The sequence below is a fragment of the Drosophila melanogaster genome, chromosome 2L (genome assembly GCF_000001215.4).
Source record: "Drosophila melanogaster chromosome 2L".
Classification (NCBI taxonomy): Eukaryota; Metazoa; Arthropoda; class Insecta; order Diptera; family Drosophilidae; genus Drosophila; species Drosophila melanogaster.
Window position 1 is genome coordinate 2590682 of NT_033779.5, and position 26812 is coordinate 2617493.

Genomic DNA, 26812 nt, shown 5'->3' on the forward strand with positions numbered 1-26812 from the left:
GGAATATCAACTGAATGGTTTATTATAAAAAAATATAAAACAAGTACTACTTTTGCTGGGAAGTAAGTATAAAAGTATATTCATAAAATGCAGTTTAATAATTTTTAAATTTGGTCTCCCTTTGACTCTAGTTGCTATATGGTTGGCCCCGACTTTACTTCTGTTATTATTCACTGTGAGAACTTTTCCGGTCACCACAATAAAGGAGTCTCCCAAGTACCTGCTGTTCAAACACGCTTTTTTGTGGTTAGTTGAAAGAGTTTCGCCTCAAATTTAATTACATGGCCTGACATCGAAACAGAGACAAATAAATGTGAAGTATTTCAAAATTTATGAAATATTTTCCGTTTAAATTTGAATGTGCTATTCGAGTTCAATATGTTACATTGAGTGCTAGTTGAAAGCGACTTTAATGCATTATTGATAGCCTTTAACATTATCCTGGCGGCTTAACTTTAGTGTTCCACTGCAAACTGGCATCAGCTTAATGGGTTAATTATCCACAGACAGATGTGGTACCTGGCAGCTTGGAGCTTAAAATTTGCTGTCCGCGCCCGTGGAAATGATTAATTGCAGTTTGCTGGAATGCATTGGCGAGTGCAATGAGTGCCCGTCAAATGAATTGCATAATCAGCTGTCAATTACAGCGCTGTCAGGGGATTCAGCGATGGCCGAAGAATCCTTTATTCGATGCGCCATCGGCAATAAACAAATTGCTCTGCAGGCCATTCTGGGCAGGAATGAGTTGTGAATGGCTGGCAAGCGAACAATGGCGGCGACTCTGGATTAGAACGAATAGTTTCCATGGACGGGCTGCATTTGTGTCAACTGGATTGTTATGCATGTTTGCATTACTGAGCGCCATATCTTTTTCCCCTTTTGCCCAGCAATTGTCCTTCGAAGGACAATGTACGCATTGCGTCACTGCGAGAGATACGCCCATTGTTCGAGCCGAAACAATGCCAAGCCGAGCCAAGCCAAATTCAAAGCCTGCCCTCCTGAGCCTTTTGCTCGGCCTCGGCTTTAGTCATAGTTTTAATCTCACTAATGGCTGGCAGGATTTCAAGTCGATGGCAACACAGAACAGGACCTGCTGCTCGTGTCACAAAGGTCCTTTGCTGCACACGACAATTCAATTTCGCCCCCTTTACCGAAAAGAATACACATTCCATGCACAATGCGAGATACACTCATCCAGATGGCAGGGGTTGTGTTTTCAAAAGTTAAGTCGGCCTTAAAACACAAAGTGATATTAGAAAAAGTTACTCTTTTCGTTTAATATAGCAGTATGTGTATGTCAATAAGTCAATTGGCACCTTTAAGTAAGAGTGAGTGAATCAATCGATCAGAGAACTCATAAGAGAACTCACTAATTTATGGAGTGTTTAGCAACAAAGGCTGCCTTAAAAACTTGAGAACAAAACTAGATAACATCAGTAGCATTTGGAATCTCGGCTAGCAAACAGGTTGCTCTCGCAATGAGGAAAATGCAAATATTGGGATTTCTGTTCATGTGGGCTCTTATTTGCCTTGGCAGTTGTTTCGCCTGTAAGTTGATACATAATAAGCATAATTGCTGATTAAATAAAACTTGTTCTGAATTACAGATCCCAGGGCAAAGACCTCGTACGTAAATGACTTTGTATTCCCCACCGAAGATGAGCAAGTCATTCGCCCCTGGCAGCAGTACTCAAATGAACACTCATCGCAGTCCAGAGACTTGAAACTGGCCAAATGCACTGACTTCCAGCTGGACAACGCTTCTGGCAATGCTCGTCTGATCTTCATCAGCTACAAGAAAGTGGATGATCCTCTACAGAGCCTAAAAAAGGCACTACTTGAGGAGCTGAATCTTCCGGAACTTGTGGTCAGCCTAAAAGTGGTGAGGAGTGGGAAAAACCGCTTAGTTTTTGAGCTGCCAAGTGCTCTGGATGCCCTCTTCACTCTGAATAGTTTCTGCAATCGGTATCGCGATCGTCACGATCTCACCTATGAAATCATCAGCGTTCAGAAGTGATTAAGTAATTAGACTTGACTTAGTATTGTAACATATATTGGTTAATAAAGTAAGAGAATGAGATGATTTTCAAACAATAACAATAGCTTTAAATATTCTGCTCACGTCGAGCGTTGTTTTATGCATAAATCGTTATCAGTGTAACGTGCCTACTAATACATGTGACTCATTCGAAAATCAAATACAGTTTTGTTTTGGCCAACAGCAATCTTCGCACGGGTTTTCCCCAGTGGGAATCATTAGCGAGAAACCACGTTTCTAAAAACCGAGGCCAACTATTGTTAGGCTTAGTCAAACCAGTGGAGCCCATAAATAAGTGGATGTGATTCGGCTTGGACGATGGTCGTCAGGTGAAAGGGCCACCTGGACTACGTACACGAATGCAATTAAGTTTGTTCGCGGCGGCGGCGAGGGCATAACGCATTTGATGGGGGCGGCTTGTTTATTGACGTCGCTGTTTTTGTATTAACCGGCCTGGGAGGGTATCCTTCCCACGGAAGCCAGAGTCCTGGTTGTTGTCGCGCTGGTTGCCCTCGCTGTTGAACATGACCACAATGGAATGAGCACTACAGGATACCAGGATAGCTGCGGTGCAAAGGGGTACAGAGGCGCAAGGGTAATGGGGGGGGAATGGGGAAATGGGCGAGCTGAGCTTTACAATTTACACATTAATTATGAGCAGACATGTGTTGTAGGCGTTTTGGATCCAGGATCCTGCTGCTGCCTCGAGCCTTGCGACGCGGTAACAGGTGCCTCCTGTGACTTCATTGCCTCCACGTGCACTGCAAAAAAAAAAAAAGCAATGCCAAGTGGTTCCCACTCCTTCGAGAGCTGCAAATCCATAACTATCAGCTATTTGGTTAGTTTTTCGCCGAGTGCACGAAGTATGCAAATTCAGGCTAGGCAAAATATGCCCCTGGCCGGCTTTTATGGCAGCGAATTAATGAACGCAGCCAACGAGGCTGGCTGGCGGCAGCAAGGACGTGGGCCAGGTCATTATTTTGCCCATGTCCCTGCTCCTGCGGCTCCTTTCCCTTTCCCCTTCCCTTTCCCTTCTCCCACTGCAATGCATTGCGGCCTGGTCAGCTTGTGGCTCCATGGAACACCTCTTGTGGGCCCCCAGACCACCGCCGCCGCCGTGTGCAATAATAGCAATAATTTATCACCCCGGACCCAAATTATGCACGAACTCAATTGTGCGTGAAATTAAATTTTAAGCGCAAACAGGACGACTTGTCGGCTCGGCCCTGTTTACCCCAATAATTTGGCTAATTTCACTTGAGACCGGCCCACAAAACCGACCCACTGGCAGGCGGCCGAATATAATTGAAAATATTTCCAATTGCTCGGTGCGGCCACAAATGACATGTGTGGAAGTATGGCCGGCATTTGTTTAGCACTAATTGGGAGTTTCTTGGCCCAAATGACTTGGCTTCAACTCTGCGGCTTGAAGTCTGAATTAATGAAATATTAATACGGCCTTTAATTGTGCTAAAAGCTATTATCAAACTGCAGAATTGTGTAAAGAGCATATGCTTTTGCTGCACACTTGAAAAAGCAATTTAAGCTTGGAAAATGTGTGTAATTAAGACTTGGGGTATTAAATTGAACATTAAATGGAGTTGCAGCACGGAACGTGTGTCAAACATTTTTTGTTTAGCAAATAGTAACGAAGTGCCCCCTTTTAGTTGCCAAATCAAAGCATCCTGCTGCGTCTCGAAACTTTTACCAATTTACCTTATTTCCATTGCAAACTTTGAGATTCGAGAGCTCAAAGACACACACGAGGGTCAGTTGGAATAAATTGGCAAATTGTCGGCGCAGAATTCTCCAAGGACATAAAGTACGAAACTTTCGATTGCATTTTTGTCGCCGAAGTACCTCTGATTGCCTTAAAAATAATTTATTGAGTCAATTGACTTTTGCAGCGGACTCTCCTCTCCTCCGCAAATAAACGCACTGCAATCGAACTTACAATCTCCGGGGAACCCCACACACATTCACTTGATTTGATTGTGTTGACTCTGGCTACGACTAGGAATCTGCAGAGGGAAATAAACTTAAGTGCAGCAGCCACGTTGCCGAGTTCCAAAGGAACTCGATTCGAAACGACTTGGTTCCATTCGAAATTTGAAATTTATTGCGGCCGGAGTTCGTTCACATGGCAAGTTAAAGCTCCGGTTACATTTACATGACTCATTCAAACTCCGGCATTTGCTCATTTCGAGAACGGAGGATGGAGACGTGGTAAGTCCGGACATTTGCGAAATTCCTACTCAGACTCCGGCCAAATGCGATGTGAGTCACACATGTCAATTCAATTTGATCGGAGGACCGTGACGAACGAAGGAGGCAGGCCTATGAAGGAGTCCAAGTCGAGTCCTTGTTTCCGTTTCCTCCGGGGACCACACAACTCCATTGGCAGCCCACATGTCTAGTATGGCCAAATAAAAACGTCTCTCTTTCATTTACATTGACTGACAGACGGAGTCGTCGAAGATGGGAACTGTCTCGTTGAATGTGTCCTGTGGCTTGTCACCGAAATATCGTTTATAATTGGAAGACATATTCATATGCCAGGACTCACTGCAACTCTGGCTAACAATTTCCACAAGTCGAAGCAGGATGTGAATAATTGATTAAGTCTGAATTGTGTTTATAATAGGAATGCTGAGTATATATGTGATATGGTATTATGATTGAAAGAAAGTATATCTTTTCTAAACCAAGTTATATAGGATATATAATAAACTTTATTATTTGCTTGAAATAGTCTCCACATCTTATTCAGCAATTTGAGTTGAAACTCACCACGAAGTCAGTTTGGCTACATCCGCTGCAAAGCTGCAGAATGTTGTAGCTTTGTGGTCGTGTGGAACGTAAGTTCTTCGCTGGGATTTCGTATAAGAGTTGCGCATTGTATGAACATACAATAGGTAACAAACAAATAATTCAGTAAACCAGTCGAATAAACTAATAAATACATACATAATCACCCATTGCAATACTTTGAATGAATATTCTCTCGCTTCGAATCAGACTTTTAAGTAATTGAATTCATAGACGCATCCAACGAAGCAAGTAAATCTGAGATTTATACCAGCGTAACGAAAAAATCGCATAGGAATTTATTTGAAATTGGATTTATTGCAACTGCTAGAGCGAAAAGATGAAAAATGTGTATCAATCCGTTGGCAAAGGATGCTGCAAAATTCTGAAGGCAAATACTTTATGGTTTCGCATTTGGTAGTTGTTCGACACTTTTTAAGGGAATTGCTGGAACAACAAAATTGTGTGCAATAAATAATGCCAAATCGAATATAATAAATATTAAAAACAATATTCATTTTGCCAAGTTTTTCGTGCAAATTGCAAATGCTAGTAAATAAAAACATTTTGTAAAGGGGTTAAAATGGCGTTAGAGCCATTTTGTTACTTGGAAATAGTCAATAGGAAATGAATGTAACTATTTTCGAATAAATCCTGCGATATAAATGGATACGCTTAATTGCTGCATTTATAAATTTAATTAAGTTTACAGTGTGGGGTATAAACCCCCCTCTCATGATTTTGCTATCAAGTATCTCTTTTGTCTCTTTGTGGGCCGCTTAATTAATTTATTTAATTACACTCACATTTGCATTCATTTTTAAACAGCTGGAAATGCTTGCATTTCGATGCAGTCGAGTCTGTTCATGTGCTGGATGAAAATGAATAACAAACTGAATGAAAATATCATCATTATGTGTGTCTTGTGAATACTTTTATCATTCGCTTTTGTTGCAGTGACAAGCTTAAAGCGAATGGAAAACCAATTAGGAAACGTAATGGTCTGGAAGTAATCATAAATTGGTTGGAAATTAATCGCAACAATTTTAAAGCTAATCCCACATAAATCGAATGAAGTCCACAGATTGAAGGGTTCTCAAACGGGGATCAACATAAAATTGTAATTTTAATGACCATAATTATGCGGAGCTGAACCAGAAAACCCTTTTACGAAAAGATTTTAAAAGTTGAGAGACCGTCCAAAAAAAAGGGTAAGCAAAGGCAGTTAAATTGTATCATTAAATTGAATCCAAAGTCGTAACTCGCAGCGAAAACCTTTTTGAAGAAGGATTTCCTGTCCACCAGGTGGTCCATATTCTTTAAATTAACGTAATGTACAAATAATATATTTTATTAGTTTGGAGCCAGTCTTAATACAAGTAATTGACTTTTTATTTTAGAATTTCTATAATTTTAAACTGACTGAAATTTTAATTAGGACTCTGGTTTTCGCGCAATTAGTTTAATTGAGGTAAACATTTTTGTGGCTATATACGCAAAATTCGGAAACCGCAATTTTAATTTTTAATTTATTAAATATAGTCTAGAATGTCTAGTTTTTGAGGGGCTCATCCAATGTAAAAGCCACTGAATGCCTTATATTTCATATATTTGAATGCCAAGCTGGTTTCATTTGTGTAACTTAAGCCAGTTTCACATGATTTGGCCATGTGATTTTGGGGTATAAAATCCCTGCATCTCTGATTTGCATCGGAATCCAAATAAAGAACCGGGCTGCCGACGGACACATACATATTCAGAAGGATTTCGCATGCGGCGCACATTTTTGAATACATTTGACAATTTTCGTAAGAGAAATGAGAAATATTTGCATTTACTTGAGTAGCAGCAGCGACAACGATGACTACGACTACGAGGACGGCAATGCAAAAATGTAATTTCCATGAAAGCGCAGCCAACTCCGGAGACGAAATGGCTGGAATCCACGGGACGTGGGCGAGGATGTCTGCAGAGTCCGGAGTCACGAGCCAAGCCGGAGTCATCCGAAGTGGCTGCAAGTGCGCAGGCATTCGGATTCGGCGGGACTGCCTCCAAGTCCTGGGCTCCACGTTGATCCCAGCATGCATGGATGCAGAGCGAGAAAATAGTCTACCCACTGAAATGATCGATATGAAATTGTCTACTGTAAATGAATACTACAAATATCAATTGCCTATGAACTCAGCACTGTAAGTAAATAAAAAGTTCATCTGATTTCTTCCAGTTCACTTTTCCCAAGTGCTGCCAGTAAAACTGTGTAGGCGAGGAAAGTTTCTGGTGTACAGGGAGGACGTGGCGTTGACGGCGGTGTCTATTGTGCGGGTTAGCAGCGGCTGCATTTGCATCCCGACAGCAGATGCTCCACTCCGCCAGGCGATGGTGTTTTGGGATGAGGATGTGGCTGTGGATGTGGGATGTGCCATGTGAGGGACGGGGGATTTCCAGAGCCTGTCCGGCTGGCTGGCATGAAATATTTGACTTTTGATTAAAGCACCGGCTCAAGTGCCTGGCGGAGCTCCCTGGCGTTCTGCCCTTGCCACTTGACAAGACTCACTTGTCTCTCGACTGCATTTCATATTGTGTTGCATAATTTTCTGCGGTTTGCCAGCCCTAATGTGGGAAAAGTCCTAAAAAATCTAAAATAAAAACGCGCCCGGCATTGTGAAAGTTTTTCCCAAGAACTTCCCAAGCTGGGGAACTGGTTCCGTCGTTGTCATCGGGCCTGTTGTTGTGGTGTTGCGAAATGTGCATTGTTTGCTGTGGTGCAAAATAGTCGTTTCCATTGCCATTCCTCTCTGGCTGGCAAAAGTGTTGGCCAAGCTGCTGCACTTGTGCCAAAAGTGAGCAGAGCGAGAAGTTTTATGGAATTACACATTCGAGGCCAGAATCCCCATTTTCCCCAATGGCAAATGATGGCAAATAAGTTTTGGGGCCTGCACATGGCATGGTTGCCTTCTGAAGCGTTCAGTACTTCTCACAAATAAAGTTATTAACAAAAAAGCTGGTTTTGAAATTATTTCAACCTCATGTTTGCAACAGTAAATCTGTATTAGAAATAAGTTACAACATAATTGCATCATACTTTATGCAAAAGGAGCATTTGCTAATTACACTTTGAGTAAAGTGGAGCTGCATGGGTACACAAATATCAATGGCGCTTAATTGGCATGCGAATGCGGACCACTTAAGCGCCGAAAATCTTAGAGGTACCACTTCGTTGAGACCAGGACAAAAAATTAATCATACGCTCCGGTTGCCTGCACAGTCGAGGGGAATTTGCTGGGATCAAGGGGAATATTATTGCGGTACAAAGGGCAAATTAATTTTTCATAAAAGGCGCGCCACACGGCCACGGCTGTGGGGTTCTGGTCCCCCGTCCGCCGCCCTTCGTTCCCTCTCCTCTCCTAACCATCCTCCCATCCACATCCTGCGCTCCACATCCTGCGGTTTGCAGCTCACGCACGTAGGATATGTACCTGCCACACGGATATGCTCGCATTCGGGGCTGGGCGCAATTAATTTTCAATGTGCGCTTTATGCAGCTCCTTGCCGGGTTGGGGGTCCTGGTCCGGATTTCGCTCTCTCCGGCGGGAAAATACGGCTGCCAAGGTCCCCAGATGCGCTGGCGAGTGCGGCGGGGCGTGCTAATTGCCACACAAAAAGCGGCAAAAGAAATGCTGCCAGCCCTGCGAGTCCTCGGCGTCCTTCGAGTCCTTCAAGCCCTTCGAACAACTCTTGATCGCATCGCTGGCTAATGTGATGTGTGCTTAATTTCCGCTCTTCAGCTAATTGGCCTCGTTCGCCTGCGTTTCGCTAATTACTTAATCATCAGCCGCACTGACAGCCGCTAGATTTTAAATGCATCAAAAATGAAATTAAAATCCAAAAACTCTCCTTTTCGCGCCTGCAACTATCTTAAGTTCATATTAACGAGTAAGCCTAAAAAGAAATACCTATCAGTGAAATCATTTACTGGTGTGTTTACGACTCAATAGCGAAAAACAACTTCCAATCCGATGCTGATTGCAATGGAAAACAAGTATTTCAGTGAATTGCACTCGCATCCATCAAACTCGTTTGGCTGTCAACATTTCCGGTCTGGCAGGACAATCGGCACTGCCAGGACTGCTAGGACGACCCGGACAGATGTCTCGGCTTCGAACTTAGTAACGAGCTCATCCGCAGCCCAGCCACCTACCTGGCCAACCAGGGCAACCAAACCCACTGCTGTCTGTCAAATTGAGCGCAAAAGCCTTGGCATCCAGCTCAGGTGACATCAGTTCCGTCTCGTTACAGTTTGAAGTTTACCGTGTGTGACAGGCCTGGGGTTTGGTTCAGTTCGCTTCGGAGAGAAGTAAAAACAAAGAATTTTTACTGCACGCAGAGAAAAGAATTGTACGCAACAAGCGAGACAAGAGATTTCAGTGTTGGAAGATACGTTTCAACGCAGATTTACTGTGGAACATAATTATTATGTTGCTGCTTACTTTTAGTCAGCTTTCATGGTTAGAATTAAGTAATAGCTTAAGCTAATAAACAAAATATGCTGCTTTAAGTTCCAGAGATATCAATTATATAGGTTGCAGAGCAGGGCTTTTGTTTTTGAATTAGAAAGGCTCCAAGATGGAACTCCCCCGACCTACTACTATCTCGATGGGGTAAATAGGATTTGGGAGCATAAATCGAAATATTATCAAGATGCCAGCTGGTCGCGTCGCAACTAAATTGTTTGCAAATTTCTGCTCAGCTCTGCTCAGCTTTTTCTTTCGACCCAGCGGCGCCCGATGGCCAAGAACAAAAACAGAGAGACAGCGGCAGAAAATTGTGTAAACAAGTTTTACTCACCTATGGCCAGAATTTACATCCCGGCCAACATTGGCCTAAACATTCTTATTTCTTTTTTCATTTTCCTTTTTTCTCTTACCGACCTGGCCGGGTTGTATTTCATTTTACTTCAACACTTCGTCCGGCGCTCGTGTGCGCCTGGGGCCAACTTTGGGCATAATAAATAACACAAAAATGAAGCGAATTCAACCTCAAAGTTCAATTCAAATAACCACTCAATAGATCTGCCGACGACTACTCATGGGAACTTGGCTTCGCAGATGCCTTCTTCTTGTGCATACGAAATGGCCGCCGGCTGGCTGAAATAGACGATGAATTTAAATATGGCCAAATTGAGTATTGGGCACGTAATAAAAAAAAAGGGCACTGGGCGAACTGGGCGGACTGTCGGGCCAACGGACGGACGGCCGTTATGTATGGCATCGTAAATAAACCCTTTTTTTACTTAATCCAAATTCGTCCCCGGGGAGCAATTTGTTACACAATTTAAAAAGGGACGGGCGTCGGCAAAAGGCGTTTAGATTTAGTCCGAGTCGAGCTGTGTCCTTGCCAGGATTCGAGGATTGGAGAACTGGTGGGCTGGGCGACTCAGGTCAGTTGTGCATACATTGTCCCTACCCGAAACTGCAATATTTTCCCCATAAAATATTTATATTTTTTCGCTTTCCACTCTGCCAGTAATAAGGTTTTAAATTTCCATTCCGAATACATATTTGATGTGCTTAGACACAGCGAATGTGCAGGGCAATAAAAGTATCCGACAAGAGATATTTGTGTGTAGACGGTCGAAAAAGATTCGCCATTGCTCTACTGGTTGTAGTTTCTTCTTTTCGGGTTCTACAGCTGCTGATTCGATGCACTTTGCTGGTATGTGAATAATGCACTCAGCCATTTTGATTGTATCACTGAAAAGTTGAATGGAATAGAGGTTTCTAATTTATGAAATACCTTTGTTGTACTATTTAAGTGGGTAGTTGGGGCACGATAGAAAGTTGGTAATTTCAATTCCAATCTGAAATGAAATTAGCTTTGAGCCTAATCAACAGCAACTATAACAACTCGGCCAGAGACAAAGGCACATGGGAAGGGCAGAGAGGCGAGTTTTCCAAAAATTAGCGGAAACGGAAGCCAATCAGCTGGCAGCGGAAACCGCATTGTGGCGCAGTCCTTCAGTTTCGTGGCTTCGATTATGATGAGGCGATGGACTCCACGGACTCCGACCATCGAAGGACGATGAGTTCGCTTTGGCTTTGCGGCCAGAACCGAAAATAATGGCCAAGAACCAAATTACGTTTCCGCCATTTGGTGCCGGGCAGCTTTCGCTTGACCGGAAATTGTGAAAAATCAACTTGGGCCACCCGAGTGCCACCCAGTGTACGAGTGGCTTTCCCTCTCCTCGAAAGGAAAGTTCGGGTGGTTAGTCCACTGAGCACTGACTTCGCAGGGAAAATGACCGCGTAACGAGCAAATTTCAATATAAAATAAACTTAAGCAGCATATTCGAGAGCAGCGAAAGGAAATACCCCAGCGACTTTGCTTCACTCTCGAATGAAAAGCCTCAAGGAGTTGAAATTCGAGATGGCCGCGTGACTTGTTTGGATACAAATAATCGTTAATATGAGTTACAAATAATATGGGTTACATTTAATGCGATAAGTTATATCTTCTATTCTATCATCTCTTGTGATGTTTTAAGATTTGACGACTTTCCTAGTTGAAATCCGTTTCGCGCCCACCTCTATTTTGATATGCCACCCCATTACCCGAAAAGAGCCTGGCATCTGGCAAATGTCTGCGAATTTTATAATGAAATTCCAGAGCGTTTAATTATGCCCGGGGCAGTAAGTGCCATAAGCCCCCAGATCCGACAGTGGAATTTGAACTCTATCCAAGCTCAGCTCTGCATGAAATGTGTAAAATTATTACAACAAATGCCAGAAGACTGACTAAATCGAATTTGAAAAATCAACAGCCATGTGCACGGAAATTCGGCCCTTTGGCATTCTCGTGCAATTCAATTATGCAAATGTTGTAATGAACATTTATGGCTTTAATGACGCTTCAGTAATGTTATTAAATTCATTAGACTCTGTCATTTTTTGGATTTTATAATTGTTCGTACTCCAGCTCAGTTTATCCTACATCATCCTGATATTCAAGCAAATACAAAAAAGGTTAAAAAGCACCAAAACCCTTCGAGTTTTTCGAGCTTAAATGCCATCGTTTAGGGCCGTCTTAAAGTCCCTTGTTAACATGCCCGTTCTGTCCAGTCCGATATCATCCATCTATATACATATATACATATATATATAGACGTACCTGTAGTTTGTCCCCTTATCTTTGCCAGTACGTGAGCCCACGTATGCGCATTCGTTAGCCAAACTAAGGCCGCGTGCAAATCCGCTGCAGACCATAAATTATAAACGGAAAATGTTTGGGAAAAATGGGAAAAGCGGGTGCATGCGGGTCGCGCGATGAACGTGAGGGTTTTTTTTTTTGGGGAAAATGTGGGGATATCGCTGCGGAAAGTGGCAACTGTTGCTGGTGCATTCGATAATTAAATAAGGCAAAACAAGATGTCGACAATTCGGGATTTGAATTAACACACATACCCGCACACGAATGCTATTTAACTTTGCCGACCAAACATCCGCCTTTCCGCCGGGCCATTTTCCAACCGAGCATTTTCCGCGCACGCAAAATTCAAAGCAAGCAAAGTTGAGGCGTCGTGGTCGAGGCTCTGTGAAATTAAATAAGTTGGGGAAACCGCTAACGAGAAAGGTGTCTGGCACTAGGAATTAATGCGGCGGTTATGCCGGGCCGCCGGGCTCCAGGATCTGGAGTTCCCAGTCCGTGCGCCAGGTCTCTGGCGCACCGGGAATCCGGAGGAGAATGGGTGGCACAGGCGGCGGAGGAGGCGGTGGTGGCAACGCGTAAAATTGCAGAGCACATGTGTTTGGAGCTTAATCCGTTTAGGCAACACGAGAAGCGCCTGCCGACAACTTGGTCTAAAACTTCAGGTAGCACTAACTTCCTTTGGCACCCCGAATGCTGAGGGAAGGAGGTGGGGGACAGAAGCCGCACCAGCACACAGAATGATGCACTGCAGCCGGAGCTAAGAGAGCCAGGCAGATGGAAGCGACTTTCTCGCAGTCGTTAAAAATGTTTAAGTTTCAGCCTTTTGTTGCTCCTGACAGAGAATTTATTTTCGATGTCAATTTGTGCAACTTGTGGCTAAAATTTAATTGCCATTCTGGGCAATTGCATCGCCTGCTGCCTTGGGCATCAAATTTCAAGCCAGTTGGCCGAGAAATTCCTGGAAATAAACTTGATTTTGGCCACAATGACCAAATGCAGTCCAAGCAGGCGGCCACACCTTAATTAATATACAATATTTGAAATTACTGTTTCTTGCGGGTCAGAAAAGCGTTTTCCTGGCCAACCGCAAAAATTTCGATATGTGCGAAATAGTGAACACTTTCATTTGCGGTTGCAATAATTCGCAAAAAATGTACAAAATATTTTATTTGCACATCGAGTTGCTTCTCCAAATTTAAATGCACTTCTTCGCCTTTTGTTAAATATCGTTTTCTATAATTAGCCACAAAATTAAAAATTTGTTTTCAGTTCTCAAACTAATCGGCTTAAGGTATTAACTTTCGCACACCATTAAATACTTCACAGACTTATCTAGAATCTAGTTGCCCTTTCGAGCTGCAAATGTTTGTTCTGCAATGGCAATGGGAAAAAGCATGGAATTTTCAAAAGGACCATGGAAAATATTTGTTTTCCATTAGCAGTTGACATCCTTTGATTTAATTACCTGCCCGACTTAAGTCTCCGGACTTTGCATCGAATTTATCATCGCCGGACAGGGAGGGAGTCCTGAATGAATTATGCGCAGGGAGACATTATAAGTTTGCTTGCAGCAGTTTTCATTTCGCATTCGGCACTAGCTGGCTTACCTTTGGCCAGGTGCAAAATTAATATTCGTTATCAGTTTGTAAGACCTGTGCATGTGACAAATAATGCCAACTGATTTACGGTCTGCGTTCCACACAAAACACCGTCAAAAAGCCCGGCAGGCTTAGCAGGCGTCTACTTTCGGCTCAAATGCAGGTGCATTTCAGGATGTGCCACCTCCATCGGCAGGACATTCACAGGACATTCTCCCTGCCGAGCGGTAATTTACCGAAAGGACCGAACGGCCGAAATTCAATTTATGCGAGCGAACAAATCCTCGAGCTGGCAGAAGCACTCGTACAAAAGTAAGCGGGCGAAATGGACAGGAAATATTTTCAGCAAAATGATTAGTTAATTAAAACGTCAGCCATCAGTTGCAATGAACTGTTTGCCCTTTGGGCCTGGCCAGGACATTTATTAATCGAAATTTGCACCGAATTTAATTGCTTAATTGAAGATGCCAGCATCTCTGTCAGCCAGCAGGAGCAGAATCTCAATTCTTGGTATTGCGAATGCGTATTGCCAACTTTCGATTTACATAATAAGTCGCCAATCTAAATTAAAATCAACGAATGTCCATGCCGCCATTTGCATTAATTAAGCGCTCGTTGGCCATCAGCCAGAAGTATTGATTAGGATCGCTTCTTTTCTCCATTTCCAGTCCGTCGTCCGTCGACCGTTGTCTTCCTGTCATCATCACGGAGCAGCGGGAATGATCTGAATGCTCTGATCCGAGCATTGTCAGCGCCCCTAAATGGTTCAGGTAATAAACATAAAAACTAATTTCCCCCGAAAAAAGCCAAGAATGTTAATCAAAAGATCGTCCTGCTAGATTGCGGCGCAACAACAACCGCCAGGACGAGGACCGCAGCCAGGACACTGCAGCCCAGCATGGCTGCCCACTGTAGATGTGGATGTGTGTGGGGAAACCAAAAGTCCTTGCTGGGTGGCTGGTTGGGTGGTTGGTTGGAGTTCCGACTTCGGTTGCGGTTTCTATTTTGTGGTAATTTCCGTTTATGTTTTTGAATTTTTTACTCACGGCTGCGCAAACACAACTGACTGCTGATGATGTTCGGTCGCCTGCACAGGGCCCACTGTACTTTAACGATTGTCTCCGCTGAACTTTGCTCCCCTCGCTTGTATTTGCTTTTATGGAATTAAAAATTCCTGCTGGCGAAGGACTTCAATTAAGCGGCATGGCAAAAACGACCGAATGTGTTCATTCCATTTAAACAAAGGTATTTTTAAGGCATATCTGCTGTTTAATGGTACAGGTACAGATTTGGTCAACCAATTAGTTTGTTACCATATATTTGGTAAGAATGTTACGTTTTCTATTGCCGCTAAAGTAGGAAGGACCTGAATTAAAGTCTTCCTTCACCTGATTTACCTGTAAAATAAATACTTTTATTACTCGGCAGATTATGCGAAAAGCCAAAGTTAATCCGAATATTGTGAAGCTCTTTATTGATATGTGTTTTTGATTCGTTTTATATGCATATGCATAAGTGAAGTGGGGAGTGGCCAGCAAACAATTGTTTTGTGCAACCCGTCGATTGGTGTTGTTTAAAATGCAAATGGTAAAAGCATTGCTGAGATAAGCACCACATTTGGCACCTGCAAACACACAAAAAATAGCTTGTATTAAAAGTATTATTCTTTCACGGCTGCTGTGCATATTGTGCATTAATAAAAAATACACAAAAAACAAAAAAAAATGAAAAACCGAGAAACAGAACAGCAACAAAGCGGCAATGCTTTCAACTGTAATGATAAATGAACGCAAACTCCGGACATAAATCAACGAGGGAGGAGCAGGAGGAGCACGAGGAGGAGGGGCGCGGGCACCTCTGATGCCGCTGATGGGATAAGCCCGACTTCAGCCGCGAACTAACTATATATATATTCATATATTTTATATATATATGTACATCCCCCCTCTTGGATGATTTAAAAGCGAATGCCTCGGCTCCAAAATGTGTTGTGGGAAATATGCATAAAAGGAACACGGCGGGGCATCACGGGAAACCAGAGGAGGAGCACCGGGGAATACACCTACACCTACACCTACACCCACACCCACAGCCACACTCGCACATTGTTGTGTGTGCACGCGTACAATATTTTTAATTTTTCACATTTTTACCAAATGAAAACAGTAGCGAAGGCTGCAGCGAAAGGTGCAGACCAATCCCGGTCCCACAGAGACACCTACGGAGCGCGAAAGACCGCCCGGAGGCAAATGGCGCGGCCACAATGGCATCCATGTGGGTCACCAGCCCCCACTTCCACCCGACAGACACACGCCCACCCAGCCCCATCCATACATACCTATCCCAGTCAACCCACTCATCCTACCCATCCTGGCGAGCACCCGATTCCAGCACATCCATATGCATTCGCATTCGTGGCCGTTTCGAGTTGAAACATTTTTTATAAAACTACCCCTTGCCACAGTGGGCATATCAGACAAGAGGATTAACTTAAAAGTGGGCATGTATGGAACGATGAAAATATATAACTGTGTCTAGCTATATACTTTTAAAAGACGTATATAACTTATCTATTGTTGTACTATCTTTAAGACCCATTTTTTAAGAACTAGCTAGTGCTACTGAGCAGTACAAGTACTGGGTACTCCCCATTCGACCCGCCCGTTGGCCATTACCCTTTCACTTGTTTCGAAATTGCATTGTGAATAATGTAGTGTTAATTCTCGAGAGTGCCATGTTCCCTGTTTTATGGGTTTAATGCTTTTGTTTATTGGTCTGCTGTTGCGTCAAGTAAGGCTTCTGTTTCTGTTGCTGTTTCGGCTTCGGATTCGGCTTGTGCCGGACTTCGGGGCAGGGATATGATGTGGCAGGATATGGCAGGACATGTGGGACTTGCTGCAAAAGGGATGCGATGCTCGGCTCTCCTGCTGCTGACACGCGATAAGAAAGCGCGCATTGTTTGGGCCCTGGCTTTGGGCCCGGTAAGTTGTCCAGTTGGCCACTTGGCCAGTTGGACAGCTGACACGGTTAACAAATTAAATTTGCATTCGACCGACCAACGCCCCAACAATTTATGGCGATAAGCAATCCTGGTCGGTAGGCAGTATCGTAAATATGCGAAACGGATACTCTAATGTCAACACCTCACGAATGCGAGTCGTCCTTTTTGGTGGGAGTGCCAGTGTGCCAATATTTCTATTTCTGAATTGTGGCGAAATTGATGTGGCCGACAAACATTTTAATCGATTCCTTACCGCCTTTCAGCACGAACACTTTCCGTCGCGTATGCATAAATTAAGCTCGTAATGGACAATCAATAATTATGATTGACAATACGGTCACTGTCGCATTTATTCATTAATTGATGGCCTGACACATTTCAATTCGGCGATACAAGTCCGCAATTGGATTGCGTTCGTTTGTTTGATTTTGTTGGACTGCTGGATGTTTGGAGAATCAGAATCATATCGATGAATAAATTCGCAATACATTTTGTGTGTCATGTAAATGTCATGTGGCGGAAAACGGCTCTATTTGAAAATGCCCAAAAATGATTTGTGGCCTAAATAATGTGAAAAATGCATCGACCGCAGTGGTTAATAATTCGCCAAAATGCCGCAAAAAGGGGATATTTTGTATGGGTTTGGGAATTCAGTTTCGCCATTTATAAGTGTATATATATTTACGAAAGTTATGTTTGGTCAGTTGTGACTGCCAGTGTCATACTATATTAGATTAGTATAGAGTAAACCTTCCCTTTTTATTTAGAAAATATTCAACTAAAAACTTAGAACGATTTATATTTTGCGTGGCGCTCTTGCGTTTAATTTAAAGTTTAAAGTTGATTTTTTGTGCAGCTAACTGCTCGATAATAATATTTTTGTGTGCCAGGATGCGCACATCCGTGAGCAGCAAGGACACACATGGCCACACACGACAGAGCCGAATAAACAATTTTAATAATTTCGTTTTATGAAAATGGCGCTGGGGTTAAATGGTTCGCGAAGAATGTGAGCGAACAGGAAGGTCGTAGCGTTTAATGTGTTGCACGGATGTGAACCTGTTTTTGTTCCGCCCCACGGCGGCTCAAATTTCAATCATTCCGGGCGCCGGGCTTTGAAAGGCTCCGCGACCTTTGACCCGCCGCAAAAACTGAACGCAATCCAATCCAATGCAATCAGCAAAAGTCGCTGCTGCGAATCTCTTTTAAATGAGCCACTAATTGCGAACTGAAAGATAATACACAAAGACCCACGGCCCCGCAATCCGGTTACAAACTAATCAGTAGTGGGTTTGCTGAAACTGCTGAAATGGGGGCAAGCTGAAAAAAAAAAACTACGAAAAATCCTCTAGTTAAAGGAGCAATTATCGCAGAGATAGGAAGTACGGGTTTTTGTTTTGCGGCAAGTTTTTCGGGGATAACTTTTGCTCTCTCTCTGTTTGTGAGGCACGTTTATCAGTCGGTAAGTTTTGCCCCAGCCAGCACTCCTTTGTTAACTTTCCGCCCGGCTAATGTCCATCAGAGATATAAGGCCAAACTTTTATTTGGTAAGCAATGTCGGCTATCTGGCGTAGCTTTTAAAAGTTACCAGCTTATGTGCCGGAACCCCTCACGGATCAACGGACATGTGTATTTACATAGTCTTAATCAGGATGGCTGATTTGCTGGCAGCTGCAACTTGGCTCGACTGGATTATGGCACATGTCTGGGCCACAAACTTATTTCCAACTTGTTGTGGTTAATCAAAAAGCGTGCTTGGATTGGCGAACTTTTAGAGAGTGGAAAAGTGAGTGTGAGTTTTCCCGATGATAAGTGGAGAAAATTACTCTTAATTCCCCCATTAGCTGCGACACTTTCCACTGATTATCACGGCACTGTTTGTTTGTTTGTATCCAATGTTATGTTGATTTATAGTTTCTATCTATTTCCATTTACGATTTCCTTTGAAATATTTATTCCTTTGTTTTCATATAATTTGTTCCATTGAATTGCATATTTTTCTCTGCATCAAACAAACAAAATTAATTATCAAACTATTTTCGAGCGCTTTTGAGCTGATATTTCGCATTCATTAGCTGGGCCCGATTAAAATATAAATATGTGCGTGTACATTTCGCACTTTTATATTCCATCTCTTAATCAATTCAATTATATAGAACCTTTTTAATGAAATCCAACGAAATCGGTTGCTGAAAATTAAATTTCTCCCACACAGCAAGGCCAAATAAAAAGAAAATGTTAAATTTAATTTGATTTATTTGCAGTGCTCGCTTTGAAGTTGTCGTTGAAATGAAGGGCGGAACTCTGATTCCAACGAGGACTGGGATACACCACTCCGGAATGAGGACTCCGGACTGGGGATGAATGAGTAGGGCAGGATACACAGCTAGATTGTGTATGATGAGATTATTTGAATTACCTTTGCAATCAAATTGACACCACATAGACGTCCCGGACTGACGGGGACAGACAGTTGGACAGGAAAATGACAGCTCGCCAGCGGGGCGGGGAGTCACTGCCATGCCCTCTGCACCACCAGCGCCACCGCCTTCGCTTGGAAGTGCATCCAGTTGGGGAGCGGAAGTGGCAGGCAACGACCGACCATTCGGAAGCAAGTGTCAGCCGGAATACTTTACATTATTCATAGCAGCACGTCCAAATGAAATTTTCACTAATGCCCAAAACATTTTCATTTGAAACCTGAGCTCAGAGTAGGCCGATAATTGAATGTAACTAAAATTCCAGCCACTCCGCATTAGCTGTCATCAACGAGAGCTCAAAGCCCAAAGCACCGAGCACATCCAGGAATTACATACAATAGGTCGTATATGATAATAATGTCTGATTCGAAAGCGGAGTACAACTGGGGCGATTTGGGTGTGGAGTCGATGGAGAGCTTTGCATCCGCAATAAGTGAGGAGTTTCCCAGACTCCAACAGCATCGTGAGCAGGTGGAGCAGCTGCAGCGACGCGGCAGGCAGATTGTCAGCCAGGCCCAGCAGCATTCTCAGGTTTTGGTCTCCAATCTGTTCAAGAATATGAAGATCTCGTGCGAGAAGCCCACATTTCCACCGCAGGTGTCGGCTCCAAAGGTAATGCTTACTACTAAGAAAGCCGTAAATTATTGTTTGTATTTTGCATGCACTAGGCCTATCGCTTCAAGGACATCTATTCCAGTCGCAAGGATCAGCTGATCCGCGAATGCAGGGAGCAGGAGCGCAAGCAGCGCGAGTTCCACAGCCGACCGATGCCCGACTTTCGTCAGGCGCACTCACGTCAGTCCTCCAGGGTCGTTGTGCATCGGATCACCTGCCCCACGACCCCCAATGTGCTCAAGAATTCGCGTGAAATGGAGGAAAAGCGCCGCTTGCGGGTGGAGCAGCTGCAGAGGGAGCGCGAGCTGGAGTCCCAACTTCACAAAATGCAGGCTCCTAGGGCCAAACCGATTCCGCAGAGCAGCCGTCAGCCCTTGAAGTCCTCGAACCGACCTTCCTCCGCAGTTCCAGCGGCAAGGGTGAAGGTCGAGCCCTTCAACTTGTCCGCCGAATCGCGCGTCCAGCAGCGGCGCATTTTCAACATCCAGACGTCCAAGGCGCAGGAGGCGCGGCGCCGCGAGCTGGAGGATCAGCGCCAACGGGCGGAACGGGAGGCCTACCAAAAGCTGCGCCAACGAACCACGTTCCGCGCCAGACCCAATCCATTTTCGCAGACCGCACGTTGACCTGGGGGATTTCCCTCTATTCTGGTTTTGCTTTTCTTTTTTTCATTTCCTTTCGGGCTTTCATTTCGTTTGGATTTTCGTTGCAAATTTGTTTTGTTCGAAGAAATTTAATTACTATAATCACCAGCAGGCAACCGCAAACTCACTGTGCGGGCTAAATGAATAGTACCTCCTAACTGTATAAACTTGCATTAAGAAATCATGACACTGGGCAATAAGAATGCTTCAATCGGAAGTGAGATGAGTTGAATTTCCTAATTAATCACTCGTTGCTATGCCAATGGCCCCTGCTGTAGGTGTGCATGTGTGCTGCCGCACATTCAATTTGTTCATTTAAAATGGCTTAGGTCGCTGGCTCCATCAATCAAGTGCTCCTGCCCCAACCCCCACCCACCAGATATACTACATATACATAGTATAGCGAACCGATGCAATCCCAGGGCCACGCCCACGTGTTCCACTACAAACAATTTGTTGTAAGTGTATCAATTGATGCGCCTGCATGTGTGTGAGAGTGGTTGTGTGGCGGGTGTATGTATGGGTGTGCGAGTGTGTGAGTCACATAATCAAAAGCACAAATACTAAAACAAGCACTCAAACTGTCAAAGCGATGATTGATAGTGTTGACATTTGCTTTTTGGCTCCAGCCATCAGCCATAGGATCTGACTTTTTGCGCATTGAGCTCCTGTTAATGGGACGTTTTGGCGGCGGCCTCGTCCTTTCAAAAGATTCCATCTCCCATTTCCCGGTCCCTTGAAAACCGCTCGCGAATCCCTCTTTCACCGGCAGATCATTCACGTGTGTGCGTGTGTGTGTTTGCCTGAATGATGAATTGCATTGCATGTGTTTATCGAGCTACACTGGAACAGGTATTTATTGCAAATTTGCCGAGCAGGCTAAAAGGTGGGCATCCATCACCTGCTCTCGATTTGAATGGAAATTGAATGTGATTAAATTGTAACAGAATGTGCGTATGTGCGTTGGTCTTACATAAGCTTGGGAATTACTCAAAGATGGTGTTCAAGTTTTTACCAAGGTGCTTACGTAGAACTTCGATTTTACAGCACACTTAACATTTGTCCGTTTTCTTCCACTTGATTGCTGTTACTTAACATACAGCGAGCCTGTTCTTAACAGTCTGCAAACAGAAGGACATGGGGAAAACTGTGCTAACGGTTAACAGATACAGCGGGGTTGCTGCTAACATTTAACTATAGTGGTGCTGTTAGCAGAATGTTTGAAATAACGGCCAACCAAATGTTAAGGACTCTGGTAACATGATATTTTAATGCAAGGCTAGATTGTTTTAAGAGGAAAAAATTAAAGCACTTACCCTTGCCAACACAATTTTCTATTATTTACACTTTTTAATGCTCTGCAAAAAACTGCAACAAGATATGTTTGCAAATGGTTTCATAGATATTCCGTAAAAATAAAACCAGAACAGGCAATATTTTTTATGGGCAAGCCGGAAAGTGTTGGACATGAATACGAATCATGTTTTACACCGATTTGTTGAATTGAAAAAAATCGCCATTGATTGGAAACAAAATAGTGTGAAATTTCTTTAAAAAAAAATTGGATAAACAGAGTCATAATAGGTTTTAAACCATTTGTGTTTGGTAATATCCTGAAATATAATTAAAGTTAAAACCCAAAGTAGAGCGAGAAAACCTACGACTCTTTCACGTCACCTCATTGACAGCAACTTCCTTAAGCTTCTCTTAGCAGGGATTACTATCTAAACAAAATATACATACATCAGCTGCATATCAGGTGACAAGTATCGGAGTTCATAATGGTGCGCCGGCGAAAGTGCGTGCCTTGCATTCCGGATGCGGATGCAAAAATCCGCGGAGTGCCTCGAATTTATACGAGCTAGCGAACGGAGCAATTGCGAATTCAAGGCGGAACAATGTGCCCAATTTGATGGTGGGGGGCGGTTCGGCAGAATGTATACGTTTCTTGTGTTATTTTTTGGCTTTTATGGCAAGGAGCTTGCGGTTAAATGAGACGCCAGGACGAAGGATGCGGGTGCGGATGCGGATGCTCGCTCCTTGTGGAGCGCGGAATTTAATAACGCGCTGATGCATGCAAAATAACGCATAAAAACGTAAAAATGCACACGCAAAAAAGTAAACAAAGCACATACATACATACACATTTATGGACGTACGCCCGCAAAACTGAACCAAAGGGGGGGCGGACGGCAAGGGGGCGTGGCAACGGCGGCGGCGGCAGTCGAGCTGCAACCGCCTCGGTAAAAACAATTTTCGCAGTCAATTTTCTTTTATGAGCAGAAAATATTTCACAGTGAAAATATTATACGAATATTGGCAGCCGTCAGCCGTCGGCGGTTTTGAGCCTGCGACTCCAAAATGGGCGTGCGCCTCTTTCGCCAAAAGTGGGCGTGGCGCTGTATGAACAAAAACTTGTGCAAAAATTGGCCGACATTTTTAAGAGCCGAGCAATACACTTTAATTGTAATGAAAAACCTTGGTAACGAAACGCCTGCTCCCTTCACTTCGTCATTATAAAAAGTTTCATTTGTGAAATTTATATCTTTTATGGAAAATATCTTTGGGGATATTTGCGAAAAAAAAGAAGCATAGAAAATGCTGCGAATTAAACTGGCGGTATTTCATTGTGACAGATCTGTATGAGCCATCCAATATTCTGTACTGCATTTTTTAAGCTGTTTGATTTTATTGAAAAGTATCTTTTGTGCATCGGATTCTGGCAGGGATTTGGTGACACATTGAAATAAGTAGATGTGGGTAAGCAGCGTATGCAAATAAGTAGCATTGTTGTTATGTGTCTTTGCCACTTTATAAGTAATTCTCTTAATGCAAAAGCTTTCAAAAAAGACATGCTCGTGCGAAAAAAGTGAAATCAGAGGATGATACAAAGGATGAGCAAATTTAAAGCGTACCAATAAAAATAAAAGCCAGCATAAAATCCAAACGAACACCCAGTCAGTTGTCGGTCTTCAATGAGGCCCATAAAACAAAACAAAAGTGGCAGAATTCCGAGTGCCAGACGCACACCAATTGCTGCAGAAAGTCAAAGTCATTAAAAAGTAATGTCATCGTCACCGTTTCTCAGTTTCAGAGCCCGGCTTCCCCCCCCCCCCGCCCCTTACTTTTCCGTACATTTCCCTAGTAGCCCGTGGCGCTTAGTTGCCATTTCAACTCCTTCAGCACCCGTGCGCTCCATTAATGATGGATGACGACTAGACTCCAGATCCCAGAAACCAGATCCCACAACCCAGACCCCATATCAACTCACTCTACCGAACTTCGGGGGTTTTCCCAGGGTTTTCCCACTGCCGCAGCTACGAAAACCTCACCCAAAATGATTTGATGAAAACATTTGAAATTTTTATCGGGTGCAAATTTATGCAGAACTGTTGATGTCATCGCCGTTGCGTTGGCCGCAGAAAAATGATGACGACGCCGTTGTGACGTTGAAATATGAAGGCCATTACCTTCTTGCTCATTGGTGATTTACCACCCCGCATTATTATGATCCCGCCTGTCTCCACTTTCCCACCAGCGAAAGGACTTCCTGTTTTTAACCGTGTACATGGCGGGAGGCGATAAGAACTTTCTGTCGCTCTTCCTTTTATGGCATTTAATTTTGATTAACATTGGGCATGCACTTAAAATTTGTAACAAATGACTTTGAAATTGATTGAATGCAGGCGTTCTCTTGCTTTTATATACATCGTAAAGATCTTTACGGTTGACTAAGCTGATTTAACTCACATATGAGGTATTTTAGATCCACAGATTCAAAAGAAACCATAACTGTTGAATTTGACTTAAAATTACTTTTTAAGCAAGAAAAGTCTTACCACAAATATGTAACGTTCTCCCCAATTCGGCTAGTTCAAATAAAAAAGTTTTTGCTTAATGTTCTAAAGGAAAGTGTATTTCCTTGTTTTATATACTATATTATTTCAATGACTCTGACTGCTGTGTCCTTGTCTAAAGACACTATTTTGCGCTCTTCGAGTTTTATTCTCTATATTTCAAAGTACTTTAGTCTGGAAATTTTATATTTATTGAAGTTTTTCCACAGACACATCGATGGTCGGGGAGAAGGAAAAGACTTTTTGCTTCGTTTGCAACTACGGGTTTATTATGGTCCATACACCTTGGCGAACTTTTTATTGTGGCGCACCTATTGCATAAACTTTAAGCAAATTGCAAATGAAAGTTTCTCGGATTTTACATGACAGTTTATGGGTTTGAAATGTAAGTGCTTGGTGTGCGCCGCTCATGGGGGAATCTCTATGCTCCATGCTCTATGGTCTATGTGTACATGGTCTATATGGTCATGTGGCATTTTCGTAATGCGAAAGTTTTGCTTTTTTATGCGTGTGCAGCACCCTGGGGGCGAAGTAGTTTCCGCTGTCGGTGGCGTCAAGTTTTATTGCCCCACGGCTTTGGCGCTGGGATGCGATTGTGATGGTTCCGGGTGGGTCTGGTTCCGGATGGGTCAGGTCAGCCTGCCGGGGGTGGCACGTGCACTCTCACAGGTGACGATGGCCTCGTTTATGAACAAACAGCAAAATGTTGTCAACATTTCAAATTTATTTGTTCAATATACAAACACACACAAACAGATGGCGACATGTGTATGTGGTGGCAGCTCTACACATGTCTGTGTGTTGTCTCTTTCGCAGTGTGTGGGTGTGTGCGTGTTATTAAATTAAACACAGAGCTACCATCAGTGGGCCAAAAGCATTCATTAGCCACGTTTACTGCACCCGTGGCGACCTCCATTCCGCCTGATGAGTTTTTTCCTATTTTCGTTTTTTTTTCCTGTCTCTTCCATCCTGCCAGCGAAACTTTCTGTGTTTGCTTTTTCTATGTACTCGGGGTTTTCAGGGCTTATTTCATAAATAATATGGGGATTATGAAATGCACACTAATATTTAAGTACAAATATACAGCAAGGAACCGAAATTAAAATCATAAAAATACAAATAAAAATAAGTAAAACAAACCAAACTTTTCTTTACAGCTCTTAAAAGATTTTATTAGTTAATTTGAAAAGCAAAAGCAGCTAGTATTTCATACCCATTACTTTTAGTGATTTTATGAAACCGAGAACTTCGCGTACGGTATCGGCTATTCGAATCACCTTCGGGATGTCTAGGAGTTAGGGAATTTTTTTCATTACTTTGTCTATTTGCTTAGCATTGTTGTGGCAGTTGCTGTTCGACTCCTGTTTTTGTTGTCCTGGCTGGGTGGTGTTATTATTGCTGTTGTGGCTGCTGTTGGTGTCGCTGGCGCTTCGTGACTTTGTGAATGTTGGATTTTAATATTTCGTCCTTGCCGGGTCCTTATTTGGCCCTCCAGAGCGTCACGATGACGACTGCTACGTGAGCCCGTTGGCACACACAGAAATGATTATTGCACACCATTTTGGCAGCCCACCGACCTGCCCCTTTTCGTCCTGTTCGTCCTTCCTCGCTACTCGGCGGAAGCCCATTGGCATTTAAATGTAAACATATAATATAGCAAAACCGGGCCGGCTGCTGGTGCACTCAAATGCGATTCTGGAACAGCCCGGCCGGCGCATTAATTCTAATTAACTTTCTGCGGTCGTCTAACCCAAAACTCGCTTTATGAGCACTTTTTTGGGTTTCCGCAGAGCGGAGCAGAGTGGAGCCTCGGGTCCGAATTGCGTAGCAAATGAAGTGCAGGCAATAAAAAGCGACAAAGGCAAATGGCAAATGGCGAATGGCGAATGGAGCATGGAGATCCGTGGTCCTGGGCCTCCTTACACCGTTTTCCGTGCGTTGAGCCATGAAACTGGAAATGAAAATTTATACGCTCTGCGGCGGGGGCAGCGGTACGAAGGACGAAGGACGAAGGACGAGGGACGAGGGGCTCAGGAGGGGGGTCCCAGCTTGCCGCGATTAAAACACCTGTGCCGACAGCTGCCTGGAATTGGCACGCATACAGTTGACTTCATAAAATTAGTACCAAACACAATTGTGTTGAAAGGTTCTACAAAACAACATTTCTGAAATAAATGTTATTTTATGATTACTTGTAAGCCTGACGCAAAACATGATTCCTAATTAATTAAATCAACTGCTACTTAGTTGAACACGTCTGTAGCTGGAGCATTAGTGTCCAGGAGTTGGCCTGAATAACTCCCTTGATTGTCTCTGGCAGCTGGCTATGGTGATCATAGCTTTTCATTTCGCCAGGCTAATGAAACGTCATGTTATTTATGACCAGGATGCGCTCTAATGCAAAGGCATTTCTCCTCATTTAGGCCTTCACCAGATGACCGCAGAGGGAGAAATTCAGCAGCAAATGGTGTCAGTAGTGGCTCCTTCGGGGGTGCGTGTTTATTGCTGTGCAATAAGTGGGGAAGTGGGAAAAAACGATCATTTTACTCCTATTATCAATTGGCCAAC

General features: G+C 43.4%; 2 protein-coding genes and 2 long non-coding RNA genes across 5 annotated transcripts; 2 read left to right on the plus strand and 2 right to left on the minus strand.

Annotated features, from left to right (window-relative positions):
- The first annotated feature begins 1187 nt into the window (after positions 1-1187).
- On the plus strand, positions 1188-2092 carry CG15394 (uncharacterized protein). 2 transcript variants are annotated; one of them, NM_001273018.1, is made up of 3 exons: positions 1188-1328; positions 1390-1548; positions 1608-2092. In NM_001273018.1, exons 2-3 carry the CDS (start codon positions 1479-1481, stop codon positions 2015-2017), a joined length of 480 nt encoding a protein of 159 aa, NP_001259947.1. In that variant the 5' UTR covers positions 1188-1328; positions 1390-1478; the 3' UTR covers positions 2018-2092. The 2 variants fall into 2 exon arrangements, with proteins under 2 accessions (NP_001259947.1, NP_001097062.2); NM_001103592.2 differs by lacking the exon at positions 1188-1328 and having other exon boundaries at positions 1447-1548.
- A 5834-nt stretch (positions 2093-7926) lies between these two features.
- On the minus strand, positions 7927-9179 carry lncRNA:CR44790 (long non-coding RNA:CR44790). Its single transcript, NR_124034.1, has 2 exons — positions 8835-9179; positions 7927-8424 (listed from the first exon to the last, which is right to left on the minus strand). It is a non-coding gene; the product is annotated as a long non-coding RNA:CR44790 (long non-coding RNA).
- A 1172-nt stretch (positions 9180-10351) lies between these two features.
- On the minus strand, positions 10352-11040 carry lncRNA:CR44789 (long non-coding RNA:CR44789). The gene has a single exon (NR_124035.1). It is a non-coding gene; the product is annotated as a long non-coding RNA:CR44789 (long non-coding RNA).
- Positions 11041-19312: 8272 nt separating this feature from the next.
- Positions 19313-20602, plus strand: CG15395 (uncharacterized protein). The gene is made up of 2 exons (NM_134852.3): positions 19313-19740; positions 19797-20602. The coding sequence occupies exons 1-2, from the start codon at positions 19486-19488 to the stop codon at positions 20367-20369; spliced, it is 828 nt and encodes a 275-aa protein (NP_608696.3). The 5' UTR covers positions 19313-19485; the 3' UTR covers positions 20370-20602.
- The last annotated feature ends 6210 nt before the right edge of the window (positions 20603-26812 follow it).